This window comes from Carassius gibelio, chromosome B3 (genome assembly GCF_023724105.1).
Source record: "Carassius gibelio isolate Cgi1373 ecotype wild population from Czech Republic chromosome B3, carGib1.2-hapl.c, whole genome shotgun sequence".
Taxonomy (NCBI): domain Eukaryota; kingdom Metazoa; phylum Chordata; class Actinopteri; order Cypriniformes; family Cyprinidae; genus Carassius; species Carassius gibelio.
Window position 1 is genome coordinate 16,308,286 of NC_068398.1, and position 27,125 is coordinate 16,335,410.

The window sequence follows — 27,125 nt, forward strand, 5'->3', positions numbered from 1 at the left end:
CAAGAAATTATAACTAATATGTGTCTGTGTGTGTGAGAATGAATGAACGAGAGGACTGTACTGAGATGCATGTGTTCTATTAAAAACAAATCACCCTCCTGCCTGTCTTGCACACCATTCTTCTCCAGCACTTCCTTTGACTGCTGGTGATGGCAAATACACTGTTGGAAATTGGAGGGAAAATATTACCAAATATAGTGCACAGATTTATCTCCTCTTCTCTCTAATCCGTCTCAGACTGGCGGTGGAAAGGCCTTGTCTCGTCTCAAGCACCTGCAGCAGAGCGGATCAGAAAAGAGCAAAACAAGCAAACAGAGAGAGGACTTCCTTAAGAACCAGGGTCAACAGCAGGTATGATCTGTCTTTCTGTCTGTCTGTTGTCCTGTATATCAGTTTTTCTGTCATTCCATGGTTTTGTCCATCTTTCTGTGCTTCTATCTTTGTTTCTATTATCCAGTGTATTGTTCTGTCATTCCTATCTATTGTTACGGCTCATTTTATTAGGGTACGAGGCAGATCTATCTATCTATCTATCTATCTATCTATCTATCTATCTATCTATCTATCTATCTATCTATCTATCTATCTATCTATCTATCTATCGATCGTTGTGCTCAGAAGTTTACTTACCCCTTGCAGAATATGCAAAACATCAATGATTTTAACAAAATTAGAGCGATCATGAAAATTGCATGATATTCTTTAATTAGGATAGTCCAGAATAGGCTATTTCACATACAATATGTTTATATACAGTAATCAACATTTGAAGTGGTTCAGAACCTTTCATCAAAGTTGTCCTGAAAACCAAAACAATACCTGTTCTTGTCATAGGACAACTTTAATGGTTTTTATTTTATTTATTTTTTATCCGCTTCAGATGTTGACAACAGTATACTCCACAAGAGAAAATATTAACTGAATTTATAAAATCGACTCTGTTCAAAAGTTTACATACCCTTGAATCTTAATCTTAATATTGTGTGGATGATTTAATTGCCCCCTGTTCTTCAGAAAAATCCTCCAGCTCCTGCACATTCTTTGGTTTTCCAGCATCATCTGTATATTTGAATTCTTTCCAACAATGATTGTATGATTTTGAGATCCACCTTTTTACTTGGGGACGATTGAGGGACTCATGCTTAACTATTACAAAGGGTGAAAACATTTACTGATGCTTAAGAAGGCAACACAGTGCATTAAGAGTCGGCGGGTGTAAACTTTTTGAATTGGATGATCAGGGTAAATTGTATTTATATTGTCTTCTCGGAAACATGTAAGTTTTTTATTTATTTATTTATTCAGGACAGTATGAAATAAAAAATAGCATGGAATTTTCATGATCCCTCTTATTAAAATATATTTGCATAACTATTAACATATTTGCATAATCTGCGAAAGGTATGTAAACGTCTATTTCAAATCTATTCAAATATATCTAGGTCTAGTCTAATCTCAGTCTAATTTTAGTCTATCTTTAATCTTAGTTCTGGTTTATTGTTAGTTTAGCCTAAAAAAAGAAACTTGGTTTAGTCTTGTATTTAGTAGGCTATTAGTTAGAGTTTTGGTCAAGAGTTGATCTAGCGTAAGTGTTGAGTTTATTCTTAGTCTATCTGTAGTCTTATAGTCTGTTCTTGATATTTTCTTTTTTCAATCTTGGTTTTGCATGCAACAAGGTTTTAGACTTCTCCTTCGCTTTACTGTTGTGCATGTTTGTATTAGCTTTTAAAATGGTTACTGAAAGCTAAGAAGATCATTTTCTGCTTGAAACCAATTCATGATGTCTGTCTGAGGCATTTCACAGCTCCGATTCCTCAGCTCAGACTGTTGCCGAGAGCCTTAGGAGAGACGTGTATATGCGCGTGTTTGTCTGTGTGTGTCAGTCACAAGTGAAGTGAGGCCGGGAGAGAACTCTCTAGCAGTGACGCTTTGAAAAACTGAATTGGAGCGTCAATCGCAGAACATTTGGGACTCTAAAGTGCACTTAAAACCCTCGAACAGAACAAAGAAACCAGAGACAGGTGAATCTCAGTAGAGGGGGGAGAGAAAGCATAAAGCCAGAGACTAGGGAAATGTGAGCTCCACAACATAAGTGAAGTGAAAGAGACAGGTGGAGAAGACGGATTAGAGAAAGAAAAAGACGCGCACACACGGACAGCTATGGGCCTGTGTGCTGTAGGTAAGGAGATGATAGATCTGCTGGTGCTCTTTAAATCTCCTCACTCTGTGTTTAATAAATCTGGCCCCTGTTCAACAGGCCATGAATATTAGAAAAGAATCTAATCTTTTATGGGGAAGGAAGAGAGAAGCAGATATTGGCAAGAGAGAGAGCAAGATCAGAGGGTTCGTTGCAACTATAATTACAGGAGAGCATATTTGCTGTTATAGACACTCCTGCTAAACTGGATATGATCAGGATTTAGTCTTGTCAGTGTAACTGCTAATTATTCCCTTTGAAGTGGACTGCGTATACAGTATCTCCTTCTTGTCTTAACCCTCTTAGCGGCAAATGGATACAAACATTTATGCACACTCATCTTTTCACCCGGACTCATCATTTAGGCTTTTTTTCTGCTTGCTGTGCCTTTCATCATTTCATTTAGGCTTTTTTTCTGATTGCTGTGTCTTTCACTGTACCTCACGGCCTCATTTGTACGCTAGCCTTTTCTCAAAATACTTCATCTTTGAAATGATTGCTCATCCTGACTGCTTAAAGGAAATTAACACATCACTGCTCTCTTTTGGTCTGATTCACTTCTTCTCCCTGTCTTTGTAATTGATATTTACAACACCTTTAAAAAGTTTGGGTTGGTAATTAGTCTCTTATGATCACCACAAAGTCTGCATTAAGTTTTCTGTAAATATATTTTTTAAATGCAATTTCATCAGCCATTACTTCAGTGTCAAATGATCTTTTAGATGTCACTCTGATATTTCTAATATTTTTGGTACTCATTAATTGTTGCATATAATTATCAATGTTGCTATTTAATATTTTTTTTTATAGAAAAGGGTTCTTTGAAATGAAGGTTCAAAAAACAACATTTATTTGAGACAGAAACCTTTTTTTAATATTAAGCTTATTTAATGTCAGGGTTTACTGTCACATGGATCTTTCTTGATAAATGAAAGTATTAATTTCTTCAAAAAAACTAACTGACCCCTAACTTTTGAATGGTGTTGTAAAAACTAAATTCTGGTAACACTTAGGGACCAGTTCTCACTATTAACTAATTGACCATATTCTACATCCCTAATCCTAAACAATAGCTCAATTTAACTACCTTACTAACTATTAATAAGCAGCAAATTAGGAGTTTACTGAGGAAAAAAGTCTTAGTTAATGGGTTGTTAATAGTTGGAATTGGACCATAAATTAAAGTGTGACCTCTTTTTCCAAAAACTCAGTTTTTTTTCCTTGCAGTTAAAACTTTGGTCACACTTTATTTTAGGGTCCAATTCTCACTATTAACTAACCATTAACTATGACCTTTGCCTCAATTAATTCGTTATTTGCTGCTTATTAATAGTTTATAAGGTAGTTGTTAAGTTTAGGGTATTGGGTAGGATTATGGATGTCATGCATTATAGGTACTTTATAAGCACTAATAAACAGCCAATATGTTAATAATACACATGCTAATAAGCAACTAGTTATTAGTGTGAACTGCACCCTATACTAAAGTGTTACCAAAACTTTTATGCTGTCAGTAGAATGAAGTAATCACAAGTCTAGCAGACAAAATTGGTTTTCTCAATTTAGTAAATGCAAAAAACAAAACAAAAAGAAAACACCTTCCTTATGTTACACATATTTTGTTAATGTATCTTTTTTTTATCTCTCTCTGAAATTGTTTGTGTATCCCCTAGCACCCATTTTCTTTTTACATATGACTTCCTTGAACAGCATTATGTCTATTCTCAATTACATTAGCTTGTGGCACATACATTTTAAAAGGGCAGAGAAAGTAAGTGGTAAATGGTGCCAAAAGGAAAATGTAGTCCGTATGACTGTGCAAAAGCAGCAGCTATTTTAATCTCCATCATAGCTGTTTTCTCCAGGGACTTTTTGAGAAGGCTCTGTGAAAAGGACATGGGCCAGCAGGTTTGGAAAAGAGTAAGAGAAATGAAAGAGAGGGAGAAGGTTAAAGGGAAGAGAGATACGAGCGAGAGAGAGATGGAGGGTCTTTTTCTGCTCTATCAGGGTGGAATAATTGGCACTTCATGTGGAAAGACACAGGCTCTCTCTTCACCCTCATCACTCTCTCCTCTTCACTCCTTGTATCCGTGCTGTCCATCCATCTCCCTCACAACTGATTAGAGTTTGAGCAGATCTCAGTGGTACTCTTTCAGCGTCCTGTCACACAGGAACGGAAAGAGTGTTTGAGAGTGACTGATGGTAATAGAGATGCATATATGCTCATGTTCAATAAACCAACCAAAGATCTTGTCAAATGGTCAGTTTATTCTAGCATAATGCATTGTGGGTGTTATAAATGTATGTGGGTTTGCCCTCATGTGGTAAAATCCGAAAGTAGAGATGTGTACCAGGCTAGCATCATGCATGAATGATCATAACCTGAATAACTTTGTCCTGTGTTTGTCTTCATCCTTCCTCCCACCATCCCCTTCCTCTTGCATTTTCCTCTTTGTCACCGCTACCTGCCATCCTTCGTCGTCCCTCATGGCAACCATTCACGTCCAACTCCTTGACCCAGTGAGCAGAAGCGAGCGACCCAAACCAACCCGACCTGACCGAAGCTTGTCCACCTCCTCTTCTGCCGTGTTCACCACCACTTCTTCATCAGCATCTCCTGATTGAAGCCCACAATCCTTTACCCAGTTCCTCCAAGTCAATCCTGTACACTTTTAAGGAAGAAAAATATCATGCAGCTGTCAATATTCACCAGAGCCTCATTCATTCCTTAGAGAAAGTGTCTTGTGAGAGAGATTGATGATGTAGTGCAGCCAAAGCAAACCGTAAATGCCTCCAAAAATGTTCTTAGTTTTACTCTACTCTTCTCTACCCACTCTTCTGTCCTTTATCTTCCCTACTTTTGCCCTCAACACCCAACCCCTCAGGCTCTGAGTCTGAACATCAGCAGAGCCAGAGCAACTGAGTCGCTCCTCGCAAGCACCAGAGCCGCAAGCTTCTCCGGTAACCTGCCCTCCAGATTGAGAAAGTACCCCCAGGAGGGGGCACTGTCCTCTTTGACGGCCTCCTCCAACCAGGCCAAAGCGCTCCTGGCTAGCCTTTCCAGATCCAGCCTCTCGGCTGAGACACTCCTCCTGCCATCCACCTTAAGACAACACCGGTTTCACAGAGAGCAGAACTTCAATTACTCAAGCCTTCCTCTTTCCATCTCCAATGGCCGCTCCTCTCCGACTTCACCTACTTCCTCATCCTCGCCCTCATCTCCCTCTGCTCTCACCTCACTGAATCTGTCATCGCTGGCCCTAAAACCCTCCACCACCGGCAGCTTGGAGCGGAACAAGACCGAATCCAAGACGCTGACTCCAGATGATAGTGATTAAGGAGGATGTGGCTGGAAATGATCCATATATAGGATGTGGACAGCACAAGTAGATGAACTTAAATGTAACTGACATAAAAGAAAGCTTTTTTTTTTTTTTTTTGGAGGATTGGTTTCTAAAGTGTTTTGTTTCCATTCCTATCCCTACCAAGACGCCTTGCGGAGAACAGTGACGTAAGGCATGGAGGTCGGATGACTTACCGCTTTGCATCACAGGTTCACCGTTTCTTCAGTTTGTAAACGGATCCAATCTGTAAACCCTACCTACTCTGTGTTTCTGCCAGTTCCCCAAACTAGAGAACCAACAGATGGGCTTGGACACTCACCACCAGCCTGTTTCCAGCTCCACTGCACAGCCAGCATCACACCACCCACGGGAGGCCTGGGGAAGGACTCTTTACCCAAACCCTCAATCATTTGCCAAATCTCACATGTTGGAGGTCTAGCTGAGTTCGGTAGATGTCCATCAAGTGTAAAATCAAGACTGTGAGACTATGTAAAACCAAGTAGAGTTGCAATAATCGAAAGTGAGTACTGTAGTAGTCGGTGTTTGTTGAGACGTTTTATTGCTCATATCTATATCAATGAAAGGAATGTAAAAAAAAAAAAAAAACAGCAAAACCTTAATGTTAAGGCAGCATCGCTCGTTCTAATGTAGATTTTGACTATCTAAAGAAAAATTACTGAAATTGGTGCTATAATTAACATTTAGATGATTATACACTCCCTTAAAGGGATGGTTCATCTAAAAATGAAGGTTCTGTCATGATCTACTCATTCTTGTATTGTTGCAAATGTCTTGGTTTATTGTCTATACAATGGAAGTCACTGGGGTCTTACATTGCTTCAGACTCCACTGACTTTAATTGTGTGGGGTAAAAAAAAACATTCTTCAGGATGTCTTATTTTGTGTCCTACAGAAGAAAGCAATTCATGCGGAATTCTCATTTTCCAAAGAACTATTCCTTTGATACACATACACTGCCTAAGAGTTTATTTTTGTTCTCATTTGCACTCAAATAGGTCTTCATACAGCCGTTTTACATGTTTGCTGTAACTTAGTTGTCATGGCAACAGAGGAACTGTGGGAAAGTGGACGGCTGCCTGCTTTCTGAATCACTTGGTATGGGGTGTTGTTGTTGGGCTATTGTTATATTAAGTTCTTAACAGTCACAGTTTTCCCACATAAGGATATAGGATACTCCCCTGTTCTTGTCATTAAAGAAGCACAAGAAGCTAGAGAAATTACAATGTTCTGACAATCATCAAACATTCGGCACAAGCTTGTCTTAACCTTTGGGCCTCCCAGATTGTGAAACCGACTTCCAATTTAAAATGAACAAACAGATGGTTAGGTTCACCATGTAGGGGTTGCACAAGCAAGAAGACTAAGTGTAATTCCACGTATGCCAGTGGACGTGATCCATCGAGTGGAAGACATCTGTGCGGCAGAGCTTTCCAACTCATCCTTTCTCTTAACGAGCCAGTCAAACCCTCCGCTTACTCTTCTATCAAACCACAGACACTTAGATTCACTATCATTTCTAGAAGGTCATGTATGCCAGTTTATGATTACCTAGAATGGTGATACAAATAAGAATCTCAAATCCATTATTTGGTTTAATTGCACTCCACAGTCATAGACTGCAATGCTTTTTTTTGGTCATTGAGGCTGTGGTTCTGTCCACCCATCTTCTTTTCTCAATCCAGTCCTCATGACGTTCACACACTCACAAGAGTATTCCTGCATTGTGAATTTGTCAATGCGAAAACCTGCAGGTTTCCTCATGAGCCCAGAGAATTTAAATGTGTAAAGGTGAGTGAGAGTGGATTAGAATGAGATGAATAGAGCAAAAGGGGAGATTTTTCCAGCTTTCTGATGAAACCAATGTGTGAAATTGATTGCTTGTGGCGCGGGGGTTTAAACTAATGGCTTGAGCACCAGGTCGACTTCAAGAGTAAATGGCCAGAGGAGAGATTAGTGGTGTTACTCCGTGTCTCGCAGCCAAATCGGCCTGTAATTCATGTCCAAAATGTATAATAGTTCACGTGGTGCTGCGAGAGGGGAAAATGTCAAGCGTAGGCTGTTACAGGCATGGAAACACCTTAATTTAAGCCATGTTTGAATTTAACATCTGTGAAAAGAGAAAACAAAGCTTTATTCGTAATTCATGTCTGGATCTGCTAGTTACACAAAAAGTTGAGCAGTGGCTTGCAGATTCCTAAAAATGACTTGTTAAAATGATTCAAACTTGATTCATACTTCAGATACTTCACACTCTAGATTTGTCTGGAAAGTTCAGAGCAAGCATCAAATTCACAGCTCGGTCTATTTAAGGACCCAGACTGAACTATTATTACAAACTAGCAAATGAGACAAATTTAGCAAATGGTGCTACGGAGAGCACTCTCAAACATTCAAAACGTTACCCTTGCGCCTACAGTTTCACAGAAACGAGAAGCGGGTTTCGTGCTTGAATGGAGATGGTAAGAAACTACAGCACTTCCTGTCAGGAAGTACACTTCATCCTCTTAGTAAAGCCACGGGTAGAAATTTGTGAGCTAAGAAAAGACTTTCTTGACCCCCCTCAGAGACTGACAGATAAATGCAGGAAGGTGGTGAAATCTCCCTTTTTCAAGAAGAATCTTTCTCTCTCAAAACATGGCAAGATAACAGCTCAGACATGATATATAAATACATCTTTAAAGTTAAGTCACTCATTTTTCTCTCAACATGGTTGGTTAAAAAATTACATAAATATGTGTGATGTGAGATTTGCGTTTGTATATATTTTGTTTGTTGATTTTATATGAGCTGCGATTTATTTGTACATATTTTTGTTTTTGTAATCCTGAGGAAATATATAGCACCCTAGAAAATGATTTATTCATAAGAGAAGTTTTTTGTATATTGAGTTGAAAATATTACTCCTTACAGCCCAGTTCATGTATAAAGTATAGCTGCATCTAACCACGGGTTAATATTTTGTTAATTTTCTGAGTCGGTATAAGTGTTGGGTAAATCTGATAAAGCCTTTATCCAGCCAGCCAGCCAGCCATTCGAAAGAATTTAATTAATGTGATTCGAACGAAATCGGGTTCATTGCTGATACTTATGAAGCTCTAATCTGTATTGTGACCTGAGAATGTCATTTGCTAACTCTTAATTTGTTTGATTTGAGGGAAATGAACAATGTGGATATAATGGAAAATGTAAATGAACTGTCACAGCCCTCTTCTGTCCTCTAGTGGCAGGGAGGAAGTCTGCAATTTCATTTCACTAATGGATAGCAGATGTTTAAACTGTCATTGTACAAAAGCCTTGGTCAAGGAAACAGTTGCACAAGTGTTTCTGCCACATTATGCTTCTTTTGAGTTACAGTTCAGACTTTGCCCCGGAAAGACTGCAGGAAATAGGAGGAGCTGGTTGCTTCTGCTAGTTATGTCTGGTTTACCAGGCCAAAAATAACACAGAGTAATTGGGAGAAAGCACATTCTATGATGGAACGTCTTTATGTGGAATATGTTACCAGAGCTCTTTAGTCCCTTAAGTGAGATTTTTTACTACATGGATTGTTTGGATGTTATAAAATTCTGACTTTAAAAAGATAATAATAAAATACTAGAAAAGAATAAGGGGGGGGGGGGGGGTATGAGAAAACTATAGCGTGTAAATAAAACCGTAATTATTAGAGTCCTACAAAATTATGTCCAGAAAAAAAAAGTTTTATTTACTAAAAGATGGAGTTCTTAGGTATATATTAAAAGTAAAAAAAAAAAAAGTATATTTAAAACATTAATTACAGCAATGCATGTACATTCTAAAAGCAATCGCACGGTGCAGATGATTTAAAAAAACTAAGTTATCTACATGTTTTTCTAAAAAAAAGTCAAGGGAGAGAATAGTGAGGTCAAGTGCCCTGATATGAGGTTCACAGCTGTAGAGTCCAAATAGTCTGATTTCTTTGTGGCTCAGGCATGTCCAGTCTTACTGTAACCTGTGGTGATGTGGTAACCAGACTTGAGTGGCAAGCTCTGAGTGTGTTTAACTGAGCAGAATAAACTCAGCTCTGACCATCAGCGCACTAGTAATGGTGCGAGCCCCAAGCCCACGCTGTGACCCTCCCATCTCTAGAGTAGAGAAATATACCAACAGAGAATCACTATATATACAAATAGGATATATAAACACCTATAGATACAGAAGAAAAATAAATTAATTTGTCAGTGTGGATGCCATGATAACTTTGTGAGAAATGTGACTTATTTATTTATTTATTTTTTCCTGTGAGAAATCATTGAGAGCTGAAACCTTTTGTACATACTTGCTGTGGTTGTGTGTCTAATAAAGTACAGCTCTCTTCTATGACAATATTTCTACAGAGTCTTTAATTTTTGGGTTTCTCATAATAAATGAAATGTGTCTTACTGTACAATGTTTTCAATGTTTTAATCAAATCTCGAAGAATTCTTATCACCAGGCTGTATTAAAAGTGCCTTCATCTGTGAGCACTTTTTACAATTTCATTAACGATATTAACACAGCAAAACGTGAAAACTGAAGCTTAAGGCATTGTTTACATATTCAGGAGCATTTGCAATGGTACAAAAAAAATATTTTTTTGCCTTATGTACAATTATTTGAAACATTCTCAAAAGGTTACGTGTATCCAAGCAAACAGTATATGCAAGTGTGTGTGATGATGGGTGTCTGTTAGTGTGACTCTTTGTTTGTGTGCACCATCTGTTGCTGTGTATGTTTGGCAGTCATTTTATGTATCTCTGTACAGATGAAAAATGTTTTATTATATAAAGAATAAGACCAGGTGATAAGTACAGAAGTGTGTGGTGGGAGAGAAAGCTCCGAAGGTAACCCTCAGTTTTCTTGTCGTGGATTTGCTCTCCGACCATCAGCTCTTCTGTAGGGTGAATTTCTCAAATCTGATGCAGACAAATTAAAAATACAATTCAAATTCTTTAAAAAAAAAACAGATTATAGAATAGTAGGTGGCAAATTGCTCATGCCAGTTTACACAATAGGGAAAGTGCTTAAGGTGCATTTCGACACGATTAGTATTTTGGCCCATTTTTACCTGTTATAATGCCCTCGATGGCCCCGTCTGTGACTTGGGGCTTCACCTGTCTTTTCTTCAGCTCTGCAATCAGGTCCATCTGAGGCATTTTGGGCATCATGGGACCCTGATCATAGTAGGGGAATAACTTCAGGTGTGCAGTTCCAGTGCAATGATTTATTTAAATGAAATATCCAAATAGTTGATATATTAAACAATATAAAACAAACGCCGTTTAGAATGACACTTTTCTAACCTTTTGAGGAGTGCTATCTTTCTTCTTTGGGGAAGGAGTCGCCTGTTCTTCTGCCGCAATCTCTTGTTTCTTCTTCAGTTCATTGTCTTGTTCTGCTTGCTGTTGTGTGACACAATAATACATCACAGTTATTCATAATCAGTTGGTCAAACGCTTGCAGTATATTTGCTCAATGCTTCTATTAACATGCTTCTATTCTATAACATGCTTCTATTCCTTTACTGTGCTTACAGTTCTTCAAGTAATTCCCATAAGCACGTGAACAATCAAATGATAACATCTTTGTTATTATGTGTAGGTGTTGACATGAACGTGGGCAAATGTTGCTATATCTCTCACCTTATAAGCTTTGATGAACCTGACGAAGAGTGGGAAGAACATGGAAGGCTGTGTCGTCTTCGGATTCTCTCCGTAGTACTCCACTACAGACGTGTATGCCTCCTTGTTGGCAAAAGAGAAAAAGTCAGCGAGACTAATTAAGCATTGTCAGATAGATTGTGTGCATTGAGCATACACTGTGCTCTCACCTGTGCTGTCTTGCCGTCTTTAACAAGCAAGTCTAACATATCACTGTTAGCCTTTACAAACTCTTTCAGCGCCGGGATGTCGTCCTGCACCAGGAACTCCTTCTTGGTCCCTTCCATCCCTCTCTCCAGAGATCTCACATCCTGGAGCACACTGTCCAAAGACACTGAGAGAACAAAGGAGTGAGAAAGAGAAAAGACTATGTATCCTTATATATGTTTGTACAGTAACTATGGTGCGTCTTACCCAGAGCAGCCTTGTCTACAAAACGGAGTTCAGTGTGGAAGGAGGCAAGCTCAGGGTATTTCTCCTGCACCATATTCGCAATGAAGTGCATCAAAGTCTGTGTGCGGTCTGTGGACTTAGTGTCCAACAGCTGAAAGACACAAGAGAGTGAGACTGGGTGAGGACACTGGGATATTTTACTGTGACCACCAAGGACAGATGCAGAGATGAGATGAAGTTACTGCAAAGGTAGAGGGTAGAAATTGCGGTGAAGTAGATGCAGAAGTTGTTTTTATTTTGGGTAAATATCCTCATGAAGAAATGAATTGGATCAATATATTTAAACAGCAATTGTAATATGAATATGAATTTATGGATTTGCTTAAAAATGTATAATATAAAATTTTAAGGATGACTAGTTTCTAATCAGTCTTTGTAAGTAGTAAACAAAAGTGTGAAGAATTTTTTAAAACTATTTGAGACCAATTTCATTTTAAAATGACAAATAACCTGCAAATTGTCACTGCTGATAAATATTTTAATGAGGATTATTATAGTATCAAACTTTCAAAATATAATAATAAACAAACTTATTTCAGCATTTTTTTTTTTTTTTACATTTTCAATTTTGCATTTTCATTTAGTTTAGCTTGATGTACGAACATAACTGAAAATAAAACTGAATTAAAAACGTATATATTTTTTTCTATGTTAATTATGTTTTTGAGTTTGTCAAAAACCACATGAATTAAAAATAGGGTGGGGTTATCTGAAACCTTTGAAAAACTTGAAAAACAGAGGTAAAGGTAAAAACTATTTATAGGATATTTCAGCTACAGAAGATTAGCATGCAAAGTTTTCATTTCCATACAAAGTTTCAATCCCTATTTTCTTCAGACTCCATTAGCCTCTTTGTTTCTGCATCAAAGGCCTCTACATCAGAGGTCTCTCATAACTAATAAAAATAGAGCTTTCCCAAACACACCTGGGTCTGAAACTTCCTGCTGTTATTTACAATACATAATACTACATAAATGGCTGCCCACTGCTCCAGGTGTGTGTTCACTGCTCTGTGTGTGTGCACTTCGGATGGGTTAAATGCAGAGCACAAATTCTGAGTATGGGTCACCATACTTGGCTGAATGTCACGTCACTTTTCAATAAAAATATGGGTTTTAAAGTTCCAGTCTACAAACCCACTCACCAGATCAAGACTCTGCAGACGGAACCCATACGCTGCTCCTCTTTTACTGCTGTTCATGTAGTTCCCAAAAGCCAAGATGATCTGAAGCAGGAGGATGATAAGTGAGCAGCACTGAAGGAGCACACCATGCATACTGTACCTCGAAGCACAAATGAAATGTCTACTCACCTCTAACATCTTCTTCAGCTTTGATGAAGACTTGAGGGACACGGAAGCTGCAATGATTGCATCTAGTTGCTAAAGAAACAGGTAGGGGACTTTTGAAATGACTTTTGAATAAAACATTTGAATTATACAAGGTACAACAGCCAAAGAGTGATGTGAACTGACCGGCTGCAGACGTTTCATGCTCTCTGGGAAGTTGCCCATGAAAGTGAGGGTGTTGATCCGCTGAGCAAGGCGTGGGATTTTACCAAAGCGGCTTATGAATCGGTCCTCCTCGCTCAGGTCCTCTAGTGACCGCCCTTCCTTCTCGTAGTTCTGCAGTAGCTTCATCTCATACTCCGATGGGATAAAACGTTCCAGAAGCTCCAGAAAGTCCAGACTCAGAGACTGCTGATCATATCTGAGAGAAGAGTTTCCATGCTGGTTCAGGTTGGTTTAAAGGTTTTTTTTTTTTTGGTGCAGTTTGCTGTTATTGAAACATACCTCTCAATGGCTGTGCAGATGTCATTGGGGCTCATGCCTCCCTTGCGGAGGGTGATAGCAAGGTTTTTGGCTTTGTTTGCCTCCAACAGGGAGACCTTACTAGGTGCCTTCTCAACCACCTTAACCTTGAGCTTAGAGAGATCTGTTGGAGGACCTTGAGCCTTGGTTCTAAACACTTCTGCAAATACATCCATATTCAGCTCCTGAGACAGAGAAAGTATAATAGATTAACTGACGAATTGATCAAGTATTTAAAGAGATAGTTCACCCTAAAATGTAAATTCATTTATTCTAAACCTGTATGACATTCTTTCTTTTGTGAACACAAATGTAATTATTTAAAGTGATTTCAAAACAATTTTTGGCCTCACTGACTTTTATTATATTCATTCTTCGAAATATTTTATTTTGTGTAACTCCAGGAGTCATACAGGTTCATTTTGAGTGCATTTTAAGGATTTCTTTGCTGTTACCCCTAACAGTTGCTCATCATTCAGCTCGCTAAACACCGTTCCCGTCACTTGATTGGGCTTCAAGGCCTGCCAGTTCAACAGAGGCATCCTAAACTTTGGTTGAACTGGTTTACGTTCCTTTGGTCCTGTGTGAAACAATGGAAGATGCAGTCACACTCTAAAAAAATAAGGTGCTTCAAAAGGTTCTTCACTACGCTGCCATAGAAGAACTATTTTTGGTTCCACAAAGAGCTATTCAGTCAAAAGTTATTTAAAGAACCATCTCCTTATTACCTTTTTATAATCGGAAGAACCTTCTTTCACCACAAAGAACCTTTTGTGAAACAGAAAGGTTCTTCAGATGTTCTTTATGGAACCATTTAGACCAAAATGTTCTTCAATGTCATCGTGAATCATCTTTATTTTTAAGAGTGAACTCTGCTCAGGTTGCATGTCTGTATATGTATTAAAATTTTTTGTCTGTATAAGTATTTAAATTTCTTTAGTTGTACCTTCCCCTGTTTCAGCCCCAGGGGCAGGAGGAGCTCCTGGAGGGGGTGGTGGTCCACAGCCAGGTGGAGGTGGGGGTGGTGGAGGACCTCCACCAGGAGGAGGAGGAGGAGGGGGAGGTGGAATACCTTCACATCCAGGAGGAGGAGGTGGAGGAGGAGGAGGAGGAGGGGGCGCCGCAGCTCCAGGTGGAGGAGGAGGAGGTGGAGGTGGAGGCGGTGCTGCGGCTGGAGGGGACGATGTTTGAGAAGCTGGATCTGACACAGTCACTATGAACATAAACACATTATATTATCAACATAGCCAGCTAAATGTAATCATTTTGAGTAAACTAGAAGCATCAATCAAAAATCCCTTGATCTTTTAATCAAGGTCAGTGTACTACAAAAACAGTGTGGATAAACACCGCCTCTGCAGAAGATGCTCAACACCTGCTTCTACATCGCTGCCTAAATAATGAGAGAGGCAGACGCAGGTCTATGCAGAAACCAAACTTTATTTAATGAAATTAATTTTTGAATGAGGTGCCAGACCAAACCAGAACGTGGTCCTTTGTTTGGTTCATTCTACCATGGATTCTTTTACAAACAAGGCACAATTCGATGCAGAATTTTAAGAAAGATTTAAACTAATAGTGGATGTTATTCCGAATATATTGAATCCGATGTCGCACATCACAAATGTGAGTAACTGTTTTCATTAGTAGTCACTTCTGCTTTGTCTGTCATTACAGATCGTTTGATATGTAATTAGTATTTATGGATTTTTAATCTAAATCACAGCGGTGTCCTCTGTGAAGGATGTAGGCTGTCAAACATACACCACTGTTAGCCAATCACAGCAGTGGTTTACTTCTGAGTCTACAATCGGTTTCGTCTATTCAAATGGAACGTTCTGATGAGGAGGTCAAAACAGGACAGAAATGGCTTATTACTTCTAAATTCTGATGCTTTTTTGATGCAAAATATAATGTTATATCTTGATAAAATCATAAGTGAACCCCAGAGAACAGTAAAAAAAAAAAAAGTTATTTTTAATTTTGGATGCGAAGCAGAAGGAGAACTTTTGCAGAAGTGCTCCTACCTGTTTGAGTAACAATTTTCTCTATGGTGACTGGAATCACTTCGATGTCCAAGCTCCCAGAGGCTGTGCGCTCCAGTCGGACTAGGCCCTTCTCCTCCAGTCCCCTCAGCTTCTCCTCCAGTACGGACTCCTTTTCACTCGCCTTTCTGATTCTCTCTCTCTCTACCTGGGAGGGCTGTGACTGACGCTCCTGCTCTCGTTCTCTCTCTCTCTGAATCTCTCTTTCTCGTTCTCGCTGCTGCAAGGTGCTTACTTGGGCACAGGACTCTCGCAAACTCTCCTGTTACACACACAGGTAAAGGTTTGAGACAATGGTTCTGCTAAATGACTAAATGTAAATGTAATCTTAACAACTACTAGTATATAGTATAGATAGTATGCAAAGAAAGGAAAATGCAGTGTGGTACCTTAAGCAGTGCTGACTCTTTAGTGGCCTGCATTAGTTGTTGCTCTAGTTCTGCCATTTTTTCCATTGCTCCATTCTCATATTCCTGCAATCTGGCATTCAGCTACAACACAAGAATATACACAGACATATGAGGAACAGAACAGCCCACCTGCAACATGAGGCATGTGCACTATGCAGCAGATGATTATGTGCAAATTGCATTGTGTCCGTAGAGTAAAGTTAACCTGTGCATTGGTCTCCTGCAGTTCTGTAAATTGCTCCATTATTTCCCCTTTATTTTCTGCATCCTCCAGCAGAGCTCCAACATCAAACACATTATCCAAGTACGCCTGGATCTGTACTTGCAACTTCTCACTTTCCATCTCCTTTAAGGACTGCGGACACAAACAGTTGTGTGGTACATTACAAGGATAATGCACAACTTGATAAATACACGCTGCGTATAAAGCATCTCAAATCTAGGATCCAGTCCTATGTTAATTATGTCTAAGGTGCACGTTATGCTTTAATAAATTATTTGTCTGTTCTGTACACTAGTCTTACCTCTAAGTACTGGTCGAGACCCAGCTGGGTAAACTCATACTGAAGGTGCACACGGAAGTTCATGTTCTCCACTGAGTGGACCACAATGTTTATGAACTGCATGCAAGCCACCTGTGTAGAAGAAGATTTAAAAGCATTCATTATACAAAAAGAAGAAAGAAAAAAGCAAGCAGACAGTCACGTTTCTTATAACTGACAATAGATGTGATTCATATCAAAGCTCACCATGAAGTCTATATTGCTGTCGTCATACATGAAGTACTCCATTAGCTTCTCAAAGCGGTTCTTCTCTCCACTCACCTGTGAGAAGATGGGCCAAATATAGAAGTTAGTGTTGAGCTATTCTACGCTATAAAATGTCTAGACTTGTACTATAGTTTCTGAAAGGTATTTGTGTAGTATTGGTAGCGTAATTTTTTTCTTTCTTTTCAGAAAGGATGCATTAAATTGATGAAAAAAGTCTCAGTAAAGATGTTTTATAATATTCAAAAAGATTAATAAAATACATTTTTTAGAAAGGTTTCCAAAAAAAAAAAAACACTAAGCAGCACAACTGTTTTCAGCTTTGATAATAATAATAATAATAATAATAATAATAATAATAATACAAGTTTCTGAGTACACTGAGAGGAGGTAAAATATTAAGAAGAGTTCAAGTTTTTAAGAGAATACATATGGGCAGAAGAAAATGTATCTTGACCATATGCAAAACCTGACTGAACCATTTTATGAGGACATCCCATTTGATTAAAAAAATGTGAATATGAATGTGTATGTGTAGAAGGCTGGTCATCTTACTTCTTTAAAGTTATCAAAGGCTGAGATGATAATGTCATGTCCTCCTCGAACCAGACACACTGCAGCCAACAGCTCCAGCACAAGAGCCTTAGTCCTATGGACAGTGTATTGAAATGTATCACAAACTCTCACAACAAATACACAACCCCTACACCCCACAAAAAAACACTCACCTGGGGTTTTTGTTGTTGAGGCTGAGTGTAATTTCATTGACACATCTGGGGTGAGTCATGACTAAATTGAACCCAGACTGTTGAAAACAAAAAATGGTGAGTCCCAAAGAGCTCCTAAAATGACATTTGAGTAGCCGAGTCTAGTGTTTGTATGTGTTCCTCACACCAACATACCTGATAATTCATGATAGCACGCAGACACATAATGCAGAGGTGAACGTCATCTCTTTGGGTGGCCAATCGGGCGTTTCGCATAGTTTTTCTGCTATGGGTCAAGTTACTTATTCTAATGTGAAAAGGCAGGGAATGAACAAAATATGATGAAGATCTGAGTACACTTATCTTAAAAAGAATGACATCTAAACGACATGGTTTCTTCATTTTAGTCCTGTACAGCGATCCCTGTATTTTGGGGTGTGCTGTAGTGATGACTCACCGGACAGTGAATGCACGGGCCGCTCTGCCCACGCCATGTGTGGAAGAATGGTTCACATTTTTGGCTAGATCCTCCACTGATCTCTCTGACAACCTTCTGTTGTCTGATACAGATCCGCCGTTTTCCACAGACTCCACCTCAAACCTAAGAAACACGTTGGCACAGAATAGGAGTTCATTTTTAGCCCCACTGAAAAATAAACTTTCTTTCTGTGCAGCTATGGTTCCATGAAGAACATTTAACATCTGTGGGACCTTTCCATTCTACAAAGGGTTCTTTGGATTTGTAAAATCTCCTTCACACTACACTATTACAAAAAGGCTTCAAAGGGGGCTTTTTAACGCAAATGGCACAGAAGCAGCATTTTGGGATCCCCTAAAATCCTTTCAGTGAGCAGTTCTTAAAAGAACAATTTTTCCTTAGAGTAAAGAACAATGTAATAATCTAAAGAACCTTTTTACACTATAAACAACCTTTCGTGTAATGGAAAGGTTCTATAAATGTTAAATAATCTTAGTGAAACTATCAGTTTCAAGAGTGCAATAGGTTTTTTTTTAAGAGCTGTTCACTGAAAAGTTCTTTAGGGAACCAAAAGTTGTCCTTGTATGGCATTACTGCAAAAAAAAAAAATATATATATATATATATTGGAACATTTCTTTTTAAAATGGCAAGTGAATTGTAGTTACTTCTTGTTCAAATCTACTGTAGGATTGACTTTAAATGGGAAATCTTAGACAGAATAAACATACGGCGCATCACTTTGTGCATAAGACAAGTAGTCCACCAGGACATCCAAGCCTTGGTTTTCCTCGTTCAGAAACTCCTGAGCCCACCTATAGAGTACAAAAGGAATATCATGATATGCATCTATGGAGGTTTTCAATTATTCAGGTGCAAAATGATCTTTCAGGTTTATTCAGGAGCAGCAGCACGGCTGCCACTAACCCAATGTGATTGGTTCTCAGCGAGATCTCCAGCTCTCTCAGGACTTGAGTTGACTCCTGCACACGTTTCTTGAACTGCGGAGAAGGAATCACAGAGATAAGATGACTCACTGACAGACACTCATTCACTTCTCATCAAGACTCTAAACTGAGTTGTCATTTGGGCTTTTTAGGCAGGTGGGTGTAAGCACTGATGGGGTAAAAGAGAAATGAGAGTATGGAGGGGGTGAGGGAAAAACAGAACAGAAAGAGAGTAATGTACTGACCCTGCGTGCAACTCCACCCTGGTCCTGGTAGAAGCTCTTGATTTTAGTCAGGTAAGCCGAGGGAGGGTTTTTCACCTGAAATCGCTCCTAAAAGACACCAAGAGAAAGAGAAACAATAAATGGACTGCTTTCCAGCTGTGATATTTAAGATATTAAAACCACGTTTTGATGAAATAGTGATGAAATAATATAAAGTTTGAATAATATAATTCAAATGTTTGGGGTTTGGCAAGACTTTATAATGTTTTTAAAAGAAGTCTCTTATGCCCATAGTTGCTTTGATTAAAATACAGTAAGAACAGTAATACTGTGAAATATGATGTAACAAATGTTCAGTTTTATTTGAACACATTTTAGAAGGTCATTTATTTCTGTGAATTTTTCAGCATCATTATTCCAGTCTTCAGTCACATGATCCTTCAGAAATGACTTTTAATTAACATACTGATCTGATGCTCAAGAAACATTTATTTGTTAGCAATAGTGAAAACAGTTCATATTTTTCTGGAAATCAAGATACATTTTTAGATGAATAATGTTCAAAAGAAGAGCATTTATGTGAAACAGAAAGCTTTGGTAACATTATAAATGTATTTACAGTACAGTACTGCCACTTTTAAACAATTTAATGCATCATAAAAGCATTCATTCTTACTAAATAAATAAAACATATTACTGACCCCAAACTTTTAAACTGTCCTGTACATCAATCTCAGATACTTATTGATTTTATTTAAGTCATATTAATACATATTTCCCCTAAAGGTGGTATATTGCCTACATAATGCCCATAAGAAATACATTTCATTTGTGTGCATTCGTTGTTATAACAACCTGTGCTTTCTGCATGCATAGCTACAAAACTTGCATCCCACAGTTGTCATAGAGACATAAATATTACCACAGGAAGTGCGTAAACAGTTTCAGCACCTTAGAGTCTGACCTCATCCCTGTGCTCTTATTTTCCCCTCCACGTCTGCTCGCTATCATCCTTTACATCATCTCTTTCAACCACACACTTGCATCATTCTTTTTACGGTTATTAAATGGTTCAGCAAAAATATATCCAAACTTAAGAATACACCTCCGTTGCAAAACTTTGTAAGCCTACTTAAATTAACACCAATTACAGAAAGAGTTTACCGCTGTTGTTGTTTTTTCCTTTCTATAGGCTCTCTATTTTCTGAAACTGATCACAACAAATGCCCCAACCTGTTTTTTAATTATATTGTCACAACATAGAACAAGAAAAACAGGTCAGATCATTCATTGGAGCACTTATAATCAGCACTTAGAGACACTTGAAAAGCTTTTATATTTTCTCCTGATATATGTATAAATGGAGTGATGAATTAAAAGCTGTTTTACTTTTAATTAGGGCTGGTAGGAGATTAAAATGTTTAATCTTATTAATTACATGATGTGGTGATTAATTAATCTTATTAATCACACATCAAATTTGGAGAAATTACTCTGAAAAGATCATTTAAAGTAATTGTTGTGTAAAGCATCAAACAGAGATTACAAAAAGTAGGTTCAGCAAGAAATATTTTGTTTGATAAACTATTACATATAGAAAATGGGCAAAAAGGCTGGAGCTGTTTGCTGAAGCCACGCCCACCTAGCTTGACAGCGGTGACAGCAGCAGCGGCAATCCACCTGTCAATCAAGTGACCACGCCCTTAATTAGCCAGAACTTTAAGTCTTAATATAATTTAAACAGATGAGTTCTAAAAAAAAAAAAAAAAATCACACCGCTAGCAGTTGCCATGAAGGCCAAAATGGGGCTATAAACAGGTTTTTTTCTGGTGTAAAGTTGGGCATTTTAACATCGGGAGGCTATGGGATTGACTCCCTTTTGCAGCCAGCCTCAAGAGGCCAGTTGATGAATTGCAGTTTTAGTCACTTCTTGTTGGCTTCATGAGAGAGAGAGCGGGAGGTTGCCTCGGTTCAAATGGCTGATTCATTTAGGAGTGAAGTAAATGGTTCTTTATGAATGGTTCATTGAATCATTAGGTTCGACTTGAAGTGGATCATCACCATCAGACCGATCGTCATGTGACATCAAAGTACCGCAAGAGCTTAGAAAGCGGACGACTCTTTGTGCTTTTTAAATCACACCGATCGGTCTGTGCAGCGCCACTTCAAAGCCAAGGCGACTATGGCCAATGGTTCAACGCGCCAAATGGTTCACCAAATTCGTTCATAACGTAGATAAAGAAATGAAATGCCACTGTGGGTTGCTCGGGGATGAACAGGTCTGATTTGTTTTGATATTTTGGTTGTCAAAATTCAGCAAAACAGACAACATTCTGTCTAAAATAACACAATATTAACTTCTTAATGAACTCTTGTATAAGATGAGTATCACATTTGCACTTGTGTGGTATTGCACTTAGCCTACAGCTCGTGTGATATTTCTTAACTATGTGATGTAAATATGAGACAAAAGTTCAATCGGGGCATTTTGCCCAATACCTTGAATTTTAGGGATATTGTTGCTCTGCCTCATATTAGTCATCAATCAACTGTATGAAATGGCAGATGATCCACATAGGTCTGGGGCGGGGCAAGTGCGTTAAATGCGTTAATAATTTTAACACGTTATTTTTGTCCATAATTAATCTAATTAACGTGTTAAATTACCAGCCCTACTTTTAATCTTTCAGACTCTTATATAAACTGGTTGCAGTTGCTTGAGCCCTGGTTACAGTCTTCAAATAACTTGTGTGAGTTTGGTTTTGTATTTGCGTCACAGTGTAAAGATCTCTTTTAGGTTTCTGGTTTGTCTAAATGTAGTCTAGCAGATAACTTCCTCTCAAAGTTCACCTACACTGCAGACATGAAGTATTGGAGATACACAGAATAAACTGCTCAAAAGATGCAATGCCTTATGCATTTCAATATGACTAATTCATGACGTATTTCAATATGAGTAATGTCTCACTCTCTAAATGAGAAGTAAACGGGAGAAACGATCAAGATGCTCTCAGTTCTACTTTGCTGCCATTATTTGAAACACATAATGTTGAAAGTTGATCGACTCACCTGATCGCAGACCAGCTCCCATTTCTTCTCATTGTCATACTGACTCAGGAGCTTCATCTTGTCAGGAGGCAGATTCATGGAGCTCTGAGAAGAGAAATTAGGTTCACAGGTGAAATCCTTTCTAGAAGAACTGTACAAACATGCTAGCAGACTCATGGATTCAAATTACTGCAGTATCAGTATTAATACACTTAGGAGTAAACACACTGCTATTCTTATTGGTTGATGTGCACAATGCATATCCAACCCAAAGTGCTGGATTTCAATAGACTGATTACAACTATAATACTGGATATCAAAAACGTAACCCAGAACCAGGCTTAAACTGTTAAACTATCAGTGTCAAAATACTAATTAGTTTGTGATGTTGATGGCTTGGGAAAGTCTGATTACGTTTTATGAAAGAGATTGGCATTAACATGTATACTGCCGTCTGATCTTAGTTTCAAATAACGTCTGATTTGCCATTCACATTATGAATTTGTAATACTGATAATCACCACTTATATCAGATGCAAGACGTTGGTGGAACAGACATAGAGAAGGAAATTACAAAATGTGTTATGATGCAATTATTGTTCCTTCTTTGGCTTTCTTCAGATTGTTAACCTCTTAACTGTCACCTGTCCCCTATTCTACTTCACTATATTACGATTAAATCCTAATCTAATCATGACGCACTGTATATAGTTGGAAATCTCTAATACTTCTTAATATATATACACATATATATATATATATATATACACACACACATATATATATATACATACCATTGTTTTTTGTTACAAATTATGTAGAAACAGAAATAGATTCATTTATGACAAGAGTGCACACTTTAAAAAAAAATCTACATCATGACAGGAGATTTGAATTTTGTCACAAAAAGTCTTTTTTCGTTGCCTTTTTCCCTATCAAGCTTTAGAAAACCTTATGGCGTACACTCACCTAAAGGATTTTTAGGAACACCATATACTAATACTGTGTTTGACACCCTTTCACCTTCAGAATTGCCCTAATTCTACGTGGCTTTGATTCAACAAGGTGCTGAAAGCATTCTTTAGAAATGTTGGCCCATATTGATAGGATAGCATCTTGCATTTGATGGAGATTTGTGGGATGCACATCCAGGGCACAAAGCTCTCGTTCCACCACATACCAAAGATTGGGTTGAGATCTGGTGACTGTGGGGGCCATTTTAGTACAGTGAGTTCATTGTCATGTTCAAGAAACCAATTTGAAATGAGTCGAGCTTTGTGACATGGAGCATTATCCTGCTGGAAGTAGCCATCAGAGGATAGGTACATGGTGGTCGTAAAGGGATGGACATGGTCTCAAGGAAGGCCGTGGCATTTAAACTATGCCCAGTTGGCACTAAGGGGCCTAAAGTGTGCCAAGAAAACATCACATTACACCACCACCACCGCCAAATTCTGACTCTACCATCTGAATGTCTCAACAGAAATCCAGACTCATCAAACCAGGGAACATTTTTCCAGTCTTCAACTGTCCAATTTTGGTGAGCTTGTGCAAACTGTAGCCTCTTTTTCATATTTGTAGTGGAGATGAGTGGTACCCGGCGGGATCTTCTGCTGTTGTAGCCCATCCGCCTCAAGGTTGTGCATGTTGTGGCTTCACAAATGCTTTGCTGCATACCTCGGTTGCAACGAGTTGTTATTTCAGTCAAAGTTGCTCTTCTATAAGCTTGAATCAGTCGGCCCATTCTCCTCTGACCTCTAGCATCAACAAGGCATTTTCGCCCACAGGACTGCCGCATACTGGATGTTTTTCCCTTTTCACACCATTCTTTGTAAACCCTAGAAATCCCAGTTACTGAGCAGATTGTGAAATACTCAGACCGGCCCGTCTGGCACCAACAACCATGCCACGCACAAAATTGCTTAAATAACCTTTCTTTCCCATTCTGACATTCAGTTTGGAGTTCAGGAGATTGTCTTGACCAGGACCACACCAATAATAAATGCATTGAAGCAACTGCCATGTAATTGGTTGATTAGATAATTGCACTAATGAGAAATTGAACAGGTGTTCATAATAATCGTTTAGGTGAGTATACATAGCAATTGAAAGGTTAAAATCTCATTCTGTGAGAACCGTTTTCAAATCAGACACTGCATTAACATGGAAATAGTACATTAAAATCATATTACAAATTGTGTTTGTTCATGAACTATAGTAATTTGGATTTTCTATGTTCAAATATGGGGGTGACAGATAAAGGGTTAAAGGCATATTTCAGACAAAAATTAAAACCCTGACACCATTTAGGCGACTATTTCGCTTTATTTCATTTTTAGTTTTCAGTTTTTTTTGGAAATTTTGAAAACTGTCTCAATAAAAGTCTGTGGGGTCCACTGTTGTTTCACAGAAGTCATACAGGTTTGGAATGACATTAGCGCGAGTCAATGATGATACAATTATCATTTTTGAGTAAATTATTATATTATGTACATATTATTTTTCCCTCAAGTTTATCTGCTTAAGATAATATGCTGTGTCAGTCATCAGTCTGACACAATGTGACTTCCTGAAAACAAGGCTAAGTTGCTACATCTTACCCTTAAACACACAAAAAGTCATCATTATAAGCTTTATGTTTTTTACTTTCACATCAGATCTAGAATGGCACCTTTCAACCAAATTAAAAGGGTGGGGTTTGTAAAAAAACGGTGTAAAGTTTAATGAAGAAACGCTGTGATCTTGGGTGTTTCCTTCTAAAGCACTAAGACGTTTCCGCTCTGAGCATGGTTATTTTTTAAGGTTGTGTGCATAAAGAGCGAAAGCACATTTAGAAACACATTGAGTGGTTACTGGAGGAACAGAGAGAGCGGGGTGGGGTGGGGGTGTTGGACTAACTGTGGTCTACTGGTGCAAGAGAGTGAATAAAATGGAGACTAAATAAAGTTGGTATTATAAATGAAGCACAGTTTAGCCTGTAATGAAGACATCTCTCTGAAGTGTGACCTTGTAATGCATATATATCCATTAGAACACAATAGCAATCTGATCAGGGTAGTAGTTACTTGAATTTATGGGGTCAAGGACAAAATTGCAAGGATTGTCCCAAACTCCTTCATACAGTACTTTACAGTTTGGTTGTGCCCTACTGTGCATGGACAAATAAGAGAATGCTCAGAAACATCAAATGGCCATTTGTTATATGGAAGTACTTTTTTTTTTTACTTTGGTAAAATTATAATGTTATTTTGAGAAGTTAAAAACAAGAAACAAAATCCTTATGTGAGATTTAAGTCACATTTATGAGAAGTCATAATATTTATTGTGAATGGAAAACAGGCTTATAATGTGTTGCTGAAGTGGACCCAAATGGAAGATAACTGAGCTTCCTTAAGGAAAGTTCCTGTCTTGCAGTGAAGCGAAAGACGTAACAAAGGTCAGTCGTCACCGAAAATACAGGACCTCTTTTTATCTTATGACTTCTCTTAAGAAGTTGCCTAATTTGTCATCCCACCACTGCCACAAGCCCATGTGGAACTAAAGTGCATTAAGTCAGAAGTGTTTTTCCAAATGTTACTTCATCTTGCATTTCAGGAGGAACACTGCATTTGCATTGAAATGTTCATATTGTATTTGATTTTCTTCTTAGATGATCACTCTCTATGCGTCAAGGATACAAGAAGTGTGTGTTTTTCTACAGCTAGTAATTAGATTCCAAAAATGCAAAGACAGAGAATCTAATACTGTTGTAGTTCCTAGCATGGCTGTTTTTTTTAAATCAGAACAGGAAGTATCAAGATTAGCCGCTTTTGCTGTGTTGGTATATAATGTTTAAAAAGTACTCACCAAAACCACACTGAAGCGTTCTTCTAGCTCTTCCTCAGGAGGCATGGGTAGTTTAGTAGGGGCACATTTCTTTTTGGATGTGGTGGGAGCAGCGTTTGAGCCTCCTGTTGAGCCTTTGGTCTCAGGCCCATCCACCTGCTCCAACCCGCCGGCAGCGTTGCCCATCACAACTTTCCTTAGGAATTCCAGGATACTGAACTCTTTCTGGATCTACCACTGGCAATTCCAAAAGACCAAACTCTGGAGAAACCCAGACAAACCTCTCTGCAATCGAAGGGAACAATCCACTGTTTGAAGTTTTGTAGTCACTCAGATCCAGTGTAGGTGGAAGCACGTGGAGTCTTTTAGGACATGCTGTCAGAGAGATACCTTTCAAACTGAAAACTGTGTGCAGGACGGTGCACGTGATTGTGAAGAAGCTCTCAATGAGGATGAGAACTTGAAGTCAAACTCACAATCAGAAAATTCCTCCGATTTCAAAATGGAGGGTTAAAAGAACCTTTACTTAGTCAAAAAAAGGAAGAAGAGCCTCTGTTTATACTTTCACAATAAAGACAATAGAGGTGCCTTTGAAAGTTCAGCTCTTCAGCCTCTCAGTGCGGCTGAGTGTGTTGATTACCAGCGTAGCAGGCCTTGTCTCCAGTTGTCTGCCTATCATGTGAGTGCTTCAGATGTTGGAGCATCTTCCTTTATGTCCACCCCCTCTGATCAAGCCTGCAGAAGTTTCTTCCAGAAGAATATACAGACGTTGGCAAATTTAGATGAAGGCACCTGTCCGAGCACACTGGTGTGTGTTACAGAAATGAGAGAGAAGCAGTTGTGACAGCAGGAGGAAACCACAGAAAAAAGCAGAAGCATCCACGCTTCCTGTGTACCTCGCACAAGAGAGAGAGAGAGAGAACGCTGGGTGTGTCGGTTTAAATTCTGTTTATGTTTAAAACAATATGATGATCTAAAACATATCACACCACTCATGTGCATATTATGTACTGTATGTATCTTACGACACTGATGCTGTTGATCAGGGCTTGTTGTCACAAGGCTACTTGTTTTCTCAATCTGACCTAATATCTTATTTATTTTATTTCTATTTTTTTTGGCCTAAAGCATTCAGAAGTCTCAGTTAATTTCAACATTTACTTATACATAAATACAATCAAAAATTGACTCTG

General features: G+C 38.5%; 2 protein-coding genes across 6 annotated transcripts in view; one reads left to right on the forward strand and one right to left on the reverse strand.

Annotated features, from left to right (window-relative positions):
• LOC127953863 (SRC kinase signaling inhibitor 1) overlaps nucleotides 1–11,295 on the forward strand; it is a 106,888-nt gene extending 95,593 nt beyond the window's left edge. For 3 of the 5 annotated variants that reach the window (XM_052553210.1, XM_052553212.1, XM_052553213.1), the window contains 2 exons: nucleotides 238–351; nucleotides 11,161–11,295. In XM_052553210.1, the coding sequence (XP_052409170.1) occupies nucleotides 238–351; nucleotides 11,161–11,172 (126 nt within the window). In that variant the 3' untranslated portion in view covers nucleotides 11,173–11,295. Of the gene's footprint in view, nucleotides 1–237; nucleotides 352–4,718; nucleotides 5,079–11,160 lie in introns of those variants that run through there. The other 2 variants (XM_052553211.1, XM_052553214.1) reach the window with 1 other exon arrangement.
• Nucleotides 9,777–26,770, reverse strand: LOC127953864 (formin-like protein 1). Its single transcript, XM_052553215.1, has 26 exons — nucleotides 25,954–26,770; nucleotides 22,129–22,212; nucleotides 19,081–19,167; nucleotides 18,816–18,889; nucleotides 18,620–18,703; nucleotides 17,869–18,012; nucleotides 17,607–17,718; nucleotides 17,433–17,509; nucleotides 17,260–17,353; nucleotides 16,687–16,761; nucleotides 16,462–16,572; nucleotides 16,143–16,292; nucleotides 15,917–16,018; nucleotides 15,510–15,789; nucleotides 14,429–14,695; nucleotides 13,938–14,062; nucleotides 13,465–13,667; nucleotides 13,147–13,381; nucleotides 12,985–13,053; nucleotides 12,817–12,897; nucleotides 11,634–11,763; nucleotides 11,390–11,553; nucleotides 11,202–11,303; nucleotides 10,863–10,961; nucleotides 10,628–10,733; nucleotides 9,777–10,475 (listed from the first exon to the last, which is right to left on the reverse strand). The coding sequence occupies exons 1-26, from the start codon at nucleotides 26,116–26,118 to the stop codon at nucleotides 10,411–10,413; spliced, it is 3,285 nt and encodes a 1,094-aa protein (XP_052409175.1). The 5' UTR covers nucleotides 26,119–26,770; the 3' UTR covers nucleotides 9,777–10,410.
• Between the last annotated feature and the right edge of the window lie 355 nt (nucleotides 26,771–27,125).